General features: G+C 39.2%; 1 protein-coding gene and 1 long non-coding RNA gene across 4 annotated transcripts; one reads left to right on the forward strand and one right to left on the reverse strand.

Moving 5' to 3' along the window:
• Positions 1-966: 966 nt before the first annotated feature.
• Positions 967-14,518, reverse strand: dync1li2 (dynein, cytoplasmic 1, light intermediate chain 2). 3 transcript variants are annotated; one of them, XM_007553913.2, is made up of 13 exons: positions 14,348-14,518; positions 13,518-13,591; positions 12,936-13,052; positions 12,587-12,817; positions 8,816-8,976; positions 7,969-8,062; positions 7,697-7,832; positions 7,427-7,538; positions 7,273-7,332; positions 6,933-6,977; positions 6,744-6,858; positions 5,625-5,750; positions 967-4,308 (listed from the first exon to the last, which is right to left on the reverse strand). In XM_007553913.2, exons 1-13 carry the CDS (start codon positions 14,431-14,433, stop codon positions 4,199-4,201), a joined length of 1,467 nt encoding a protein of 488 aa, XP_007553975.1. In that variant the 5' UTR covers positions 14,434-14,518; the 3' UTR covers positions 967-4,198. The 3 variants fall into 3 exon arrangements, with proteins under 3 accessions (XP_007553975.1, XP_007553976.1, XP_007553974.1); XM_007553914.2 differs by having other exon boundaries at positions 967-4,303; positions 5,625-5,753; positions 14,348-14,517; XM_007553912.2 differs by having other exon boundaries at positions 5,625-5,753; positions 14,348-14,517.
• LOC103139349 (uncharacterized) lies at positions 14,423-15,593 on the forward strand. Its single transcript, XR_476395.2, has 3 exons — positions 14,423-14,511; positions 15,098-15,197; positions 15,523-15,593. It is a non-coding gene; the product is annotated as an uncharacterized LOC103139349 (long non-coding RNA).
• Positions 15,594-17,144: the final 1,551 nt, after the last annotated feature.

Consider the following 17,144-nt stretch of genomic DNA (forward strand, 5'->3'; position numbering starts at 1 on the left):
AAGGTATTACAAGCTACAAGATTTAAAAGCCTGAAACTAGAAGGCCGATTATGTTCTTTAAAATACTATGTAAATATGAAACATACCTGCATATGTCAAACAACAAATCAGTCTTTGCACATTCACTGCCCCATTATTATCGACTTGTTTAAAATGTATACATAAACAAAAAATGGTCCTTTGAGGTGGAGTTTTGTTTGCAAAGAGGACAATAAGTATTTACTTGTCCCACTTAAAACAACCTGGAGAGGTATGTAGTTTTCATTGTTAAGTGTTAGACATTAAATCTAATTTTAAAAATCTAGAAAACCACATCACGCCATTTTGAAATAATTTAAACAGATATGTGATCAAACAGAAGCAAATAAATTCAAAACATTTTATTGATCCCAAAAGGAAATTAAATGTTGCAACTCATACTATTCAAGGTACTTGAAAGAGTTGTTGTAGATGCTGATGGCTGTGGGCAGAAAGGGTCTGCTGTGGTGGTCTGTATTACAGCGAGGGACAAGTTGAAACGGGAGAAAACAAAGACAAACAGGTCTGTGAGAACCAAGAACGCCTGCTGGTTGGTAGGTGATCAATTTATTTCATGCAGCAAAATGCACATTGGTTATTTAAAAACAATACAATTTAATTGATTTTTGCTGGATTTTATGCAATTTTTGGATACCGTCTCACACAGTTTAGGTGTACCTATGATGACAACTGCAGACCTCTCCATGCTTTGCAAGCGAGACATTTGAAAAATTGGTAGGATAAGAACTCTATAGTTTATGCTTATAAACTAGAGTTAAAACATTCTACAAACATATTAACACCAGATAAAAATGTGCTTAGATTTGACTGGATATGCACATTCAAATGATCTATTGTAGGTGCACATTTTGAAGCAGTACTTTTGAAGCAACGGCTTTATAAGAAAATTTAAAAATAAAAATAAAAATAAAAAATCAGACAGAGACATAGGATTCTTGGTTTTATTGAAGCCAGGGGTCTGATAAACATTTTCCTTATCTTTGTCAGCATAAGAAGCTAGGATCCACATGGCAGCTTAGAGGCTACAGAATTGTGTTAAAGACAATATACAATCAACCTTCTGAATTACTCCAGACACAAAAGAGCCGGCCATGTGCTTAAAAATGTCTCAGTATCTTAAATATAAAAGGACTGGAAGCAGAAGCTCGTAGTCTCGCATAGATGTAGACAGTCAATAGTGGTTGAAGGCCATTCGGTTAGGATGTGACGAGGCAGCTGATTTCCGCTCGCATCCGAGTACAAAAGTTAATTTCGGTATTTTATTCAAATCAATCGACCGAAGCAACGTCCGATCTCCAACACAGAGTAAGCACGGCACTGAAACCGAGTGGCTTAATTTCAGCTAAGCGCTTAAATTAAGCCGATGTGGCTGTGTGTCGTCAAAACACACCAGGGTGGTCGGTCAAGGCAGAGGCATTTTAAACTGAAAATTCAGAAAGGCAAAACCATTGAGAAAAAAACAAAACAAAACACGCTTAATTTGACAGCAAACACAAAGGGCAAGTGTTGAGCAAAGATCCAAACATGTATATTTTATCAACTACCAGCAGGCTTACAAGAAATGTCCTATAACTTCATATTATTCTTGCATAATACTAATAATGCTGCCCTTTTCAAATTCTGACGATTTCCTTTCTCATTTTTTCTGAAAGGGGAATTCACTCCAATTTTTAGACAGACCAAAAATAAGAGATAAGGAACTTCTTCTATAAATGTCCAAGGAGAAGTGCTTATTAAACATGTCCGCTGCTTCTGGTTGATTATAAATTGTGCTTCATCTAGTCCAACTACAGAGAAGAAGAAAAAAAAAGCTTAAAAGCTTCATCTTTAGCAAAAGTAAATGCAAAGTAGATAATAATGATCATTTTAAAACAAGCCTGTTGACCAATGTAAGATACTTTTTTTTTTTAATTTTCCGTTACACCTTTTGAAAATAGTAAATTCAGAGATAAACCCTGTGTGCCAAAAGTTACTTTTTAAGTGGTTTAACAAAATGTATCCCTAACCTACAGCAACAAAATACTGTAGAGCCCATTAACCCCCAACCAAAAAATGATAGATGCAGTTGAACAGATGAAGCTTTTTCTACCACTTTACAGGGTATTAATAAAAGTTGAAAGGCAGGTCTGATGAGTGGAATGAAAGAGCTTCATGCAGGAGTAGCACAGAAAAAAGGCCACTGGTTAATCTAATGGAAGCCATACAAATGCAGAAAGTAAAGACTACTAAGCATCTTTGGTTACATGTTCCAGTTCCCACCGGTTCGTTCCTCCCTTCGCCTCACTTGAATAGCAATTGGCTGCTTTCCCCAGACCATTTCTATAAAAGCCACTCCACACTGAATATTATCCATAGGATTAAGCAGGGCCTTGCATAACGAGCTTGTGCTAACATTTTTGGATTATGGTATTAAACTACAAACTTACTCACTTTATGATATGGTACAGTATGCCTGCTGCAAGTAAAAGTTCAAAACAGTAACGACAGAAAACAATCAAGCAACCCCTTAAGGACACGCAAAGTTAGGATCTTTCCTGTGAAGGCAAGGGGGGCCTAGTGTGGCGAACTAAGTCGCACATTGAAGGCAAAAGGTCGTCGTTTAAATGGGCACCAAAGCAACAAAAAAACACAAAAAAAAACCCTAAGTGAACCAACAGGTTTCCTACAGGGATGCGTTTGTTTCTCCACAGACTTCACGTAGAAAACAGGAATGTTTTTTAACCGACATGCAAAGTACAGCGTGAAGAAAATGTGAAACCAGAGGAGAGAACAAATGCCGTCTAACACTGAAGAGTAAGATATCTTTTGTTTTGTTCAAACCACAGCACAGAACTGAATGTGTGTTGGCTGCAGTGAAGTGGTTTCAGCCAAAGTTGCTCCCACCGCTTTCCTTCTTGATATAAGCAGCCAGTGCACTTGAAGGCAATTACTCTGTTAAACGTTATTAAAGAGGCCACAGAAAGCTTATTTCTGAAAAAATAAAAAATCCAAAAGCTGACAAAAACAAAAACAACAACAACAAAAAAAAAAACATGAAACAAAATAAATTAATTGGGGGACAAAACAACAAAGGCCCTAAAACCAGTGGTGCTACAGTGCATTTCCTCTAGTGTAGACAAGCACCTCTACTACGACACAAACGGCTAACTGTGCGAGGCACTTAGGAGTTATAGTAGGAAAGATGCTGCCCAACCCCTTCCCAAAATATACAAACCTTTACCTAAAGAAGCAACGCTGCTGCAACCTCTAAGCCCTTCAAATAATAAAAAAAAATCCCATCCTGTCTCATTTAGTCAAAGAAGCTGTTTTCACTATTTGGACAGAAACGCGTTTTGTACAAAATTAAGTTAACCTGAATATTGTTGTGACGCTTTTATATCTACAGAATCCTTCGAGATGAGCGAGGGCAAATGATATGCTATCAGCTGTGTGGACATGTCATATTAGTGTCTTGATGTCAGTGACATTTTAACATGTTGCCAATAAATGTTTCCTTGAACCAAGAAATGGTGCAGAAAATAAAATAAAAAGGAGGAACTTTGTATAAATACATCAGTATCATATCCAACAATTTTTTTTTTCCTTTTTTTTTTTTTTCCACATACGTTTGCAAGTATTTCAATTACTTTTCCTAACATTTCATGTTTAAATATCTTTCCAATCGCAACCAAAGATTCTTCCGCGAGATAAGCTGAACCAGGGGCCACGAGGCCGAGTGTGTTTTCACTCTTCGGAGTCCGTGAGGACAGTGTTTTATCCCAGAGACGGAGGAGGCCTGCAGCACCAGCGCCTCGGACCGGCTGCCGGGGGGGGGGAGGGAAGAGCTGCACACGTTTCCAAAAACTGACATCCCTCACAAAATAGCATTTACAGTTGAAGAGAAGACAGAAAAATAAAGCCAAGCCTTCCGGCACTTCCTCATCTCACTAAGAGATCCGTCTGTGTTTATCGCTCATCCCATCTCACCATCTGATCGCATCGGAAGCTCATTTGGTGAAACCGACAGTGTGTGCTGACTGATACAGGCGTTGGGAATTTGGTCAAATTTTTTTTTTTCTTTTCTTTTCTGTTTATGCTCACATGTACATTTATGTTTTGTTTTTTTTGTTTTTTTTTCCAGAGTATTAACGCAGTGGATGACGCAGCCGTTTTGTTGCCTTCACGCTTCGTTCTCTGTTGGCGATACGTTGTTAGCTGAAACCACGGAGTCTTGCTTGCGAGTCATCCGGTCCAACTCGGCTTGGACGTCAGTCAAACCCGGCTTCTGCCCTTGGGAAAAAGGAAAGAGAGAAAAAAACCCAAAAGTAATCTCCTGTAGCTTCTGTGTTTTTGTGGAAAAACAAAAGCAAATTTTCTACAATCAGAAAGATGATGATTTAAGAGTTTGAATGGGGATGCGGTACAATGATGGTGATTGGCGACTCATTAACACCCATGCAAAACTTATATATATATATATATAAAAAAAATAAACACAACATGTAGTCATGCACTAATTCTTTGAGTTTGCTCTCAGATGTTAGCGGCGCTCAGAGCTAGAGCAAAACATACACAAGTGATCTGAGGCAGCAAGGAGTTATGCAGTGACTTTAGTCATAACACAATGTTTGACTCCATTATCTTAGAAAGATAAAAAAAAAAAACAATAACAAAATGAACAAGGGCTGAAAATACAGCAACATGGTGAATTCAAGTGGTTTTAAAACAAAAGGTGGATTAGTTGAGCAGGACTTATTAGTTTCCATGCACACACCAGTGACAGATGCTTTCAGTGGATACAGGCCTGTCTCTTCAGCAGTCAGAAGTCGAGTCAAAGTTGACACCTTTTCATTTCTCCTGAATTAACCATCTTACTCAGACTGGAGGCATAAAACGTCAGACGGCAGAGCGGCTCACAGCTTCAGAGAACAAGATTCCCTCATTCCGCTGTTACTGTGAAACCAGTCGGCGCTTTTTATCCCGTACAGCATGACATCTTGTTAACTGAACGGTATTGTCATATGTTGCTAATAAAACACGCCTTTTCCCTGTTGGTTAGTGAAGACACTTTTTGGGCGCGCAACAGAATGAGTGGAGCTTTGAAGACGGCATGTTTTCAGGTCATCTTTCCATAATCCACAGGAATAATTCAACCCAATAATCCACTATTAAGGTAGTTAATAGTGGATTAACTATTCGGCTCTCTCCCTGTGGTACGCGGCAAAGCGTTACAACTACTTGAGTTACTGGCTGAAAAAATAAAAAATAGTAGAAGTCTTACTTCACCATATGTTTTACTTTTACTTGAAAGTAGTGCTACTCTTAATAGAGAACAATTTGTGGCTACTCTACCCACCTCTGCTCTAGTTTCTAGTTTATTATCAGCAAGATGAAAAAAACAAACTGTTTTTTTTTAAAAGACCAGTTATAAAAGTGGCTCAAGCGCTATCCCTGGTTAAAAACTGAAACCACTTTAGTGGAAAAGTCTTAATTGTGTCAACATTCAAAAGTGACAACTGCAAACCGTGAGAGAAGAAGTTACAACAAAACAGTCACACACCCGAAATAAACAAAGAGATGTTCAGCACTGGAGTGATGCATTATACCTGTTTTCTTGGCAGATCCTTGCACTCCAGCTCCGACTGCTCCAGATCCCGGGCTTCCTGGAGATCCAGTCTTTTTACTCAACAGACTGTTGAAGAAGTTGGCCAGCACTCCCTCATTAGCAGCCCCTGCTGCAACAGAAATGTTTCTGCATTACAGCAGAGTCTCCACATTTTGACCCGACGAAAGCCATCATCCACCACACCACATTACCATTTGAGGTTGTAACGTTAAACTGACCCACATGTTTATTTCTGATTCCAAATATTGACCATTTACTTCCTTAGCGTACATTCATTGTGTTTTGTTTATATTAAATGCCGTTTTCTAAGCTAAGGAGAAATGTTATAGAGATTTCTACAATCAAACCAGAGTACTGTAAAATTGGATTTTTGCAGATTTTAATAGGTAAAATTCAAGACTAAAACATTTTAAGATGCATGTAATTTAAGACCTGCCAGAATTATTAGAAATAAGTCGACTGACTTATTCAGTTACAGTTAAATATAATGTTCAACTTACACAGGTGTTTTTTGTTTCAAGCATCTTGGACAGATGGTCTGGATAACTATTTACATTCACTTTTGAAGTCGGATTTCGTTAAATACAATCTCTGGTTTCTAATGTGAAAGAAATGTTTTTAACTTCCTAAATCTGAGGCTTTGACCTATATCTTTGTTTTTGAGGGGCGAGTTGCATTTTCCGGCTCTCCAAATACACTTCATTCTATACGAATTATATAAACAAAGGCTTTTTTCACTGCAAAGCTAGATGACCCCTGCTCAAACAAATTAAGAGAGTTTTATGAGCAGATTCCCTCTACAGTTTTGCAGAAATGGCAGCGATTAATTCCTTCCCACTGGGCTATTTATTGAAGAACATTAATTTCTCCATTAAGAACATTAATCACAGCATTTTAAACAGTTCATTGCTGTTCAGGGAAACATGTTCAAATTTTAGCAAAGCCAAATGAAATATAAGACTTTTGAGGGGACAATCTGGAGATATTCAACAAGTTTTAAGGCTTCTGACAAACTCCTGCCACTGTCGCCATGTGAAAATGGCGATAACTCTAGGAAAATTATTCTTTTAGTGATGAGGAATAAACATCACACACTAACCTTTCATGTTAGGGTCAGGCTTTTTGACAGAGGCCATTGGTGAGCTGGTTACACTTGGCTGGCCAGCACGACCCGCCGGCCTGGGGGACGATGACATCGTCCTTCCAGGAGATTCCTAAAAAGAGATTAGTCGGTCAGTCAGGAAAAATCAAAGCGCAGCAAACGTAGCTGGGACTTTCAGACACTCACTGTTGCTCCTCTGGTTGGTGTTGCTGGCTGCTTTGCTAGCAAAGACTGCAGGGGAGAGAAATAGGAATTAATGGCTTCCAACAGCCGCTGATGCATCTGAATTCATGACTGTTTCATGCGAGACACAGAAGGGAGAAGTGGAGGAAACTCATTTTAAAAATATTTTTTTCTCCCGACTGCTTTCTGCTTTATGTGTCCTTAAAAAGGGAAGTTATGTGTGGCATTACTCAAAGGACAAAATACGAGTGTGAGTGGATACAATGTGAGCGTGATGCTATGCAAGCTGAAATTCTTAAGTAAAAGTGTAAATGTGAAACACAAAGAATGAGCTGAAACTCACCTGCTGCTTCATCAGGAATACCTGCTCGTCCTCTGCATTTATCTCTTTGTCATGAACCAACTAAAAGGAAAAAGAAAAAAAAGTCATAAAATCTGTTATGACATCTTGTAACGTCCACTGTCCAGACACTGTGCCAGCGTTTGCTCTGCCGTACCTTTCGTACTGGAGGCTTTGTGATGAAATCTTCAAACGGATTGTCGGGTCCGACCGTCGTGAGGTTTTCATGCAAAATCCCAATTTTCTTCTCATTATCCCATCCAGACGGACTGAGAGCAAAAGGAGAAGATCGTTTACAGGCGGGAGGGAAAACGAGAGGCGTAAAGAGTTTTGTAGCAAACAATCCAATTTCACTTTAAATGACTGCGACAAAATGAGCAGCTGTACAACAGTGATCAACAGGCGAACAATCACATGCCTTACTTACATGAACACTGCATCTTTCTCCACCACCAAGGCGGGCGTGACGAACTGAAAGTCATACAGCTTGTGCACTATGTATTTGTAAAGCAGATCCAGGTTCTTCTCCTCTTTGACTGAAGTGTAGATGAGCCCAGCGCCATCTGTTGTTGGATTTAGTTAGGGAAGCTACTGACAAAAAGTGTGTCATAAAGAGTCCCATATAAAACAACCTTTTCCCTCCCAAACAACTGTGTACAATTGAGAAATTTGAATGATTACACAATACAACAAGGATACACTGTAAGCTGAATCGTCTGATGCAGGACTGGATGAAATCAAAGTGCTCGTCTCGGAAGTCGTGCTCCTTCTCTAACACGCTGATCGCGTCACACTGAATGGAGTTAAAACAGAGATGGACAGAAAAGGAAAAAACAGCAATAAAGGTGGAGCACACAGAATCCTTAAGGGCGTTCTCCATTCAGTCCTCACAAAACCCAACTTCCAACATCAATTAATTATATCACAGGGTCTGAAAAACATGTTTTGTTGTTTTTGCCCTCATGGTAACTACTTCAGTATTGTATGTGTAAATTAGGCATTAGGGAGCTATAAGTAAACACAGATTGCTGTCTAATGACCACATAAAAATGTAAATTTGCTGCTAAGGCAACACATGATTTTGTCTATTTTTTTTGGGCCTCACTCAAGTAGTTTGTCTTCCTTCAACAATAATAAAAAAAAAGGGACAAAAGCAATACCAATAAAAAGGAGTGTGCACTGCTTTCCGCTTGCAGCAACCACATGTCTTTTATAAAAACAAATCATACTGGCAACATTTAGAGCAAGGATAATTCAACAAGCGGTGATTAAATTTCAGTGTTAATGAATGTTTTTCCCACCTCTGTTTATAGGACTCCTGGAGAAAGTTAACAAATAAAGTTTGCTAAATGTTTAACGTAGCTTAAAAGTGGTATCTTTAAGAAAGACATAAACACTGTGAAGAGGGCTACGCCACATCATCTCATTCATGGCTATGAAAAAGACGCTTAAAACCAGGATTAAATGGTCGGGAAAATAAGATTGCCTCAACCTTATAGTGCCCTCATGTTTTTAAACCTGGGTTTTTTTTAGACTGGTTATTTACCTTTGTGCAAACTATTAGCACTGGAATGCCCAAGTTGTGTGTGAGTGTGTTGTCCCCAAGTGGTAACACAACGGCTTCGTCTTCCCCTGATGTCGGAGCCCGTCGGGGGGAGGCTGGGTTGGCATCCTCTGGTTCTGCGTACTCTTGAAAGGCTTTTACCACTTGGGAGGAAAAAAAAAAGAAATAAAGTACAAAGCTGGTGAATACAGCACTGAAATTAGGCAGTGAGTAACAGACTATCTGAACTCTAACAGAAGTTCCAGTAGTTTGATGTCTTTGTTTCGTGCAGTGAAACAAGCTGACCACAAAAATGGACTGAGTTTCATTTGGGCACTCAAAGGTTCTGGCTTTGAAAGAATATTTTTGCTTAGTTGACTAAATTTTAAGATACTGTCCAAATGCAAATACCAAGTTCAATCTCACTTGTTGTGGTTTCTAACAATCTATGAACCTAAACTGATGTTTTAATTGTGCAAAACTTGAAATCACTCTAAAATTACTATAGGAGTGTGTCAACGACTCATCCAACATGGTTCCCTAAAGAACCCAGAACAACATCTGAAGCACTGCAGGACTCTTACTTCAGCTGAAGTAAATGTTAATGAGTTAACACAAAGAGAGATGTGGCAAAAGTTTTATCCATAGGGAGCTTATGGATAAAATCCCTGGTTAAAGTTATTAAAATCCCTGCTGGCCAACAAAACACCATAAAGATCTATTTCACACTTACCAAAACGTATATTAATGACACCTAAAACTTTTGAGAAAATATTGAATGAACTGAAAAGACAAATATAATTCATTTGGTGTAAAACCATGTTTCAGAAAAATAACTTACTGACAGATTTGGCAATAGTAGAGTGATTGTTAGAGGCTGCTTAGCATCTTCAGCACATGAACAACTTTCACAATTTATGGAAACATCAATCCTGACCTGTACTAGAAAATCCTGAAGGGGAACGTCAGACAATCAGTTTGTGACCTTAAGTTCAGAAATACTTTGGCTGTGAAGCAGGACGATGATCTAAAACTCTCAAAGAAAGACCAAAGGTGAAGGTGTTTGTGTGTGTGTGAACTAAAATATGATTGTGGTGCTGTGGCATGACCTTAAACAGTTCGTTCATGCTCGAAACACACCCAATTCGGCTAAATTAAGATAATTATGGAAAGAATTGGTGTAAAAGACTTCTAACCAGTTTTCACTGTTGCCTAATTGCAGTTGTTGCTGCCAAGAGTGGAACAAACACTTTTTAGGTGTAGGAGGGAATTACTTTTTAAGAGTACTTTTTCCACATACCATATTTTAGATAGCTTGTTTTCCTCAATGAAATTATTTTTGATTCTTTTTTTTCCTCCCCTTAATTTACTTGGATTATCATGAACTGAAACATGTGGGCATGAAAAAAAAATGCAAAGACACAAAGGCCTGTCTCACATTTGCCAAAAACGGTCTTGACGATCCCCAAGACTTTTGGAAAAATTTTGTGTGAATATTTGCATGAAATCACAGCTCTACCCATAACAGACTGAGAATTGGGGAAGAAAATTAGAAATGACATTCATCCCCGTCCTGTCGAGCTGGAAAAGCTGTCCAGATATTTTCAAAGCTGCAGCCGGAGTTTGGGGATGTGGGGGGTTATGAAGCAGGAAGCTTTGGCTTACTTCCTCAGGCGCTTAGAGAATGCAGTTTGGAAAGAGCCCATTAAAACAGACAAGCTCGTCAGTTTTGGTCAAACTTTTTTCCTATGAACAGGGAATTCTGAACATCAGACAAGCACTGGTGCTCAAATCGCTCTTTAAGCAAATCCTTCGTGGAGTTTAAGATTACACACAGCCAGAAACCATGTATAAATAGCATTTACAATTTTGCATCAAGAGTACATGGCTTTTTACCACGACCCACAAGAGAAATAAAAATGAGCAACAGGAATCATGCACTCATTTCTCTCTTAAGGAAATAGTTACTTTATTTTGAACTTTACTTTATGTCACCGAGTATTAAATGAAGGTAGCACAAGCTGACAGACTTTGCCCCATCAAGACCTACTTATCCGTTTAACAAACAAAGGTGAGGCCAAAACGCATCTGTACTCTAAAGGAATCTGAGTAACCCATTTAAGTACCAAAACAAGAACACTCATCTGCATTCTCAAAACTGCGCAGCCAGAACGTATGTGCATGCAGCATTCTCAGATATTCTTAAGTAGCAAAAATTCCTCCATTATCAGCAAAGCTGAGAGCAAAAACATTGTCGTTTTAGCACACCGTACTGCAGAAAAAGGCTGATCCTGTAATTTGACAAGAGTAGGCCCAAGAAGCCCAACCTACTTTTAGTCACGGCTCTAGAGCAGTCAGAATATCCGGCCCACTGACTGATTTCAGACCCACTCAGTTTACTTCCTTTCCTTGACGTTGCTCTTGGAAAGGGAGGCAACCATGATGCAAGACATGTGCAAGACTGCCTGGACAAAAGCCACTGACACAGTCTCCCAGACTTCAGCTGGCCCGCCTGCATAACTTGGTCTCACCACTGTGTTACCGACATGACAATGCTGCTTTATTTTAGAAGACACACTGGAAGAGCCTGACAAAACACTGAAATGTAACTGTCAAAGAACTGACCGCAGCATTAGGACCACCAAAGACTGCAACAGCGAAAACTAATACCATCACTGTCCATTATCTGTGAAATTATGGCTCAGGTTGAAAATCTACCAACTACAGCAGATGGGATTAAGGATGAGTTTTTCCTTCCTTAAGGATGCTCAAAATTAAAAAAATAATAATAATAATCTGTCAAAATCACAACCAGCAGCCTCAATGAAAACCTGAAACTGGCATCAAATGAGAAAGGCCTAAATGTGAAGGCAACCATATATGACCACTTATGATATTAGAATCTTTGAATTGAAGGAAATTCTTCATGAAACTACAGAGATGAGAACCAATTCAAAATGTTTAACTTTAAGTATAGTTTGGTCAAACCCTCAACAGCTTCCTCTTTCTATCGCACAACTTCCTCATTACTGTTGAATTACTTATTTAGCATCTAATACACAGAAAATAAATCAGAAAACGTATGTGAATTTTAGTTCTAGTAATTAGAAGAAAAAAAAATACATTTTGTGTAAGAAATTCTTTTAGACTTTAGAGTAATAGCAAGTTTGAGACTTTGGAAACAAACAAATGTTTGCACAAACCCCCAAAGGCTTAACTAAGTAGTCTGAAAAGCAACAATCTCTCCAAACACAAAAGAACACTTCATAAGCGAGAGATGACCAGATCTAAAATTAACAGGAAAACATCTGAGTGCATCACACTCATTGATTTGCAGAACTCGCCTCCAGCGAGGAACACACAGCTGAGGATCATGGGCCTCTCTGATGATGACCTAGAATCAGCCATGACAATGTGTAATGTTATCCAGCATCTGCCTTCCAAAGAGCACATTTACCAAGCTTTCCTTCTTTTTTTTTCTCCCCTCGGCAGGCAGTCAGCTAGAAGCCTTACTCTCATTACACAACACTCACATTGCTCCCAACCTCGGATGCTTCAGGCACCTTTGCTGCTGCTTGTTTCACCAATTCCCACAGAAAACTAAACAAAATGTAGATTTTGCATTTTTTTTGAGCCAACTGCTTTTGTCTCCTCTGTCAGTCTGAAGTTTTTGTCCATAAAAATGCCTTATTCGGATTTGCAATCAGTTTCACAACACATTACATTTAATGTTTACGTTCCGTTGGGGCAGAAAGGGGGAAGATGCCAACTCACTCCTCTGCTCCAGCTCTCTCATGTCCTCCGGAGGAACCTTTAGCTTGTCCACATGGTCACGGAGCACACTGGCCCACTTCTGCATCGACTCCATAATGGTCCAGGGCCGCGACATGTCCGCAACGAGCACAGCCAGGCAGTCAGGTAGCGACTGAGGTGTGACAGCAAACTTTAGTAGGCCTTTGTGGTACAGGTCTCCATCCAAGATCCACACATTACAGCGAGTCAAGTCTACAGACAAAAGGAAAAACAGCACAAATCTTAAGACTCTTCCAATGCTTTGGGAATGATTTTGTCTAGTTGTGTTGTTTTGGAATGGGTACGGAAAAGTCGCAGCAGGTAAACTCACCGTCTCGGTCTTCATCATGGACGTTCAAGTAAAGATACTCCAGTCCTCTCCCCTTCTTGTTTGGTTCAGCTCCTTGCAATTTGGCCATAAGCGTTGTTTTTCCTGACCCATCCTCACCTGCAAGATGTTTAACCATTATATCATAATCAGTAGTATATTGGAAGAGTAAATATGCCCAGTTGCAATTGGTATTCTCCAATTGTTTTCTCACTCTCTGTCATCCCATAAATTTAAGTAAAAAATATTTTGTTGATGTAGAAATGAAAACCTCAAGAGTGAAAATCTTAATGCAAATCATGGTCTCATTTGCAGAGATAACTGTGTCAAAGTCATATCATCTTTGCTAATTTCTTTTTCACAATTAAGGAGTGCTTATTCCTAGATGACCCCACCCAAGAAAACATCACAAGGCCATTGCTTTTTAGTCATGTCATGTTATGTCTGATATTACAGATGCAGTGATTCAGCTCTAACCACCTCAGATGTTTTAACTGCACTCGCCTCAGGGTTGACAACAATAAAAAAAGAGAAAATACAGCCCAGAAGAATGAGCGCAAAAGATCAGACACAACAAATACTCACCAAATACCAGGATATTTTTTCCTGATGGCAACTTTGAACTCGACCTGGTTGAAACTTCACTAAGTATTGAGGACCTATAAAACAGAAAACGAGTCAAAAACAGGACGGTCTGGATGTCTGTCATGTGTTCAATGATAAGAGCTCTGTATGCATCTTAAAAAAAAGAGGAAAAAAAAAGGTTGAAATCATGACCGTGTCAGCTTCACAGACGGTTCAGTTTATTGACACTTTAGCTGTTATTGAATGAGAGTCCAGACACGAGTCCACGACAGCATAAAATCAGGAAATGATCATTTATCACCACTGACCAACAGATTGAAAAAGAGCAGGCAAGAATCCGAAATCATTAAAACTGATAAGACCATAGCATGATCTGCAGTGGTCAATACTACCCAAAAACACTGTCAGGTTTTCTTAATCTAGTCTGTTAAGGCTTGTTTCCGAATAATTATATTCTCCTGTTCAATAGTTGTACCCTTCATAAAGAAGCTATTTAGTGTCTAGCCCTTCCATCTGGCTAAACTCTAAATACAATCTCTTAATATTATTAACACCTATGAAACCTGACCGATCTAAATACACTCGCTGTATACACACAATCAGAAAAAAGCCAAGCCTGTTTGGTGAAATGTAGCGGAGGTTATGTTAGCTGACGTTAGCTCGTCTGTTAGCATTCAGGTTCAGCTGCTGCTAACGTTACTGCTACAAAGCTAGCCGGGCCGGTGTTTGAGAGGGAGCAACCGGCAGTGACAAAGCACAACCGCCGCGGCTCCGATAGTCCCATGGCGCTCTGTGCTGACAAGAAGCCGTTAAAAGACAGCACGACTTGCCAAAGTGTTTGTCCTTCTTCGTCTTCCTTGTTATTGTCGCCCAGTCCGGCTGCACCGGGGAGCTGTTTCTCCAGAACGGGAGCCATCTTCTCTTCCTACACCCACAAAGGCGAGGCCCTGCTGCTTGGGCACCGCTAGCACCGCCTTCATCCAACTAACCGACGGTACGTTACATCCGTTGACTGCGACGCCGCACCGAGAGCAAGAGGGCACGGCTACTTCTTTCGCTATGTTAAAAACTCAACAGTATAACAGGGAATAATAATAAAAACATGCTTTCAGCGATATAATAACAGACATTTGTATGCAAACCATGTTTGTTAATGTTTCATCTTAAGATGTCAGGTCAAACTTTTAATATGCATTTGGCCATAAGCCAACAAATGATGTCATTTTTGTTAATCAGCTGATGGCGGATACTTTTTCAATGTTGCCAAGGTTGTATGAGGCCCTAAGCAGAAATATATTTGGGGCGCCAGTCAGGGCAACCAGATATTTACATGCACGACATAAAAATACACCATTTATCAGCCACTGTCTGACAAGTTAAACCTTTTCTGTTTCAGCCTAGTATTATCTCAATTGTTTTTATTTATTACACTTTCAGATTTTTGCAATCTGTCTTATTAGTTTCTTCATATTTAGAAGTTTACAGTTCCATAGTATTTTGACAACTTACATTTGAAACGGTGTAGCTTGTGTCAAGTTTTTTTGTTTTGTTTTGTTTTTTTCATAACCTTCTTGTAATAGATTGCTGGACTTTTGGCCACTTTCCCCTGAACAAACTGCTGCACTGGATGAAGTTTTGAGCTCTGCCCATACATTTCACCAGGACTGAGATCAAAACTGGGTAAACGCCACTCCAAAAGATTCACTTTGCTGGTCTGAAACTCCAGTCCTCAAAGGCCGATGTCCTTTTTGGTGTCTCCCTGGCTCCAATATTAGCTTATTAGCAGAGTTCTGTAGAGCTTGACTGCATGTTATTATTATTTCAAGTGTGTAGGACAAAGGACACGTCTAAAAGTTGTAGAAATCTGACCCTTTGAGATTACTGCCTAAAGACATTTGAAACAAATTTTGTAGTATTCTTGGGGTCACTGTATTTGAAATGTCCAATCCTACCCAAAGTCTAACTTCTTGACTGATGTTTTGTGATTTTGCTTGTTTATTTCCAGGTCAATTTTGTGAAGTGCACCAATCCCTCCTACAGACAGAAAGTTTGCTGTGGGAGGTGATCACTGAATGGTAAAGCCATTCAGTCGTCTGTGCAGCTTGGAGAGACTTGGAGCAAATCTCTCCAAGTGACATGGCGCTGCCATATCTGTACTCGGTAGTTCAGATACTGTTCTCAGACCTGCTAGAGTCACCCCCTTCCCTCCAAATGTAAGAGTGATCACTATGGCTAAAAAAAAAATGGCGTTTCACCAGAAGACATGTCTCCAAAATTGAACATCTACATGCATATTGCAATCTGTAATCTGGCTTTTTATTTTGCTTTCAAAGGGTTGATGTTGTGTTTTCCAGCCACATACTGCCATTTTATATCACAATATACTAACTATGTTACCTCCAGTTGTTATAAAAAAAAAGCTCCATATATCAAACATGACTTAAAAAATTTTGATTTCGTAATTTGATGCCTTGAAATCATGCCCCTGACTCTTTAAGAAGCTTCTACTCTTTCCAGTAATGCTTTTCATTATGCCGTTAACTGCCGTGGACTGAGAAGTTATTCATATGATAAGCTCATATCAAGGTTCACCTGCAAGTCAGCTATTTTGAATAGTTTCCTCCCTCTCACCCCCCATTAAAATAATAACTTCTTCCTTTCTGAGTGGCTTTTCAGCCCATGTTGGTACTGGACTAATCTTCACAAGGTCTTGGAGTTGACCTGAACATTTTGCACCAAAACATTTTCATATCTGAGATAACTAATAAATTTGTTATACAAGTATGTGAGTTTGTTTAGTGTGTGCAGCGGTTGACCGAGTGGACATGTACGTGTGAATCTGACTGGATGTTTCAACCCTAAACCAAGTTCATTTAATTTTTATTATTTATGTTTTATTTCATTTCAGTGCAATGCATGATCCTTCTCTGTTGCTGTGAAACAATAATTAACAAGCAGATGGCAGTGTTTCTGCATTTTGGAACACAAAGAAAGGGAAGAGCATTCTTGTAGACCAAGTTTTTATTAACTTTAAGATGTTTTTGTTTTTTGAATAAAAGATGGGATGAATCAAATAAAATAAAAATATTGACAGGAATTATGATTATTTTACAAAGTTGCAATCCTTATTCAGGAACAGTTGGCAAAGATAGGCCTCATGCTTTGACAGATGAAAGTCATCTATGTTAATGACTGTTTTATTTTAAACCTGACAGAAGCTTTAAAAACTTCAAAACAATACATGGATGATTCAATGCATAGTTACAGGTTGAAAACTTCCCCAAACAGCTGTTATTTTTGACCATTAAAAACTCCACTGATTTATCCTTGTTCTTTAAGCATGTGGACATCAATTTATTTAATCACGTTGTTCTGTTCTGATACATCATGAAATACACGTCTTTGCTAGGGAAACACCCTGTTTTGTGGTGGAAACAGCACACAAGGAGAACAAGTTGCCATGTTCCTGCACACACCGATCCTGCTGGTGGGCCTATAACGTGTTTTCTAGAAACAAACACCTGTTTCTCCACTCGTCTTTCCATTTTCCATTGTACTGTAAGGGTCATCTGAACCAGGAGCAGCTAACAGATGAGTTTTACACTTTAATGCCAGTTATCTGGGGGA

This window comes from Poecilia formosa, unplaced genomic scaffold (assembly GCF_000485575.1).
Source record: "Poecilia formosa unplaced genomic scaffold, Poecilia_formosa-5.1.2 Scaffold60, whole genome shotgun sequence".
Taxonomy (NCBI): Eukaryota; Metazoa; Chordata; class Actinopteri; order Cyprinodontiformes; family Poeciliidae; genus Poecilia; species Poecilia formosa.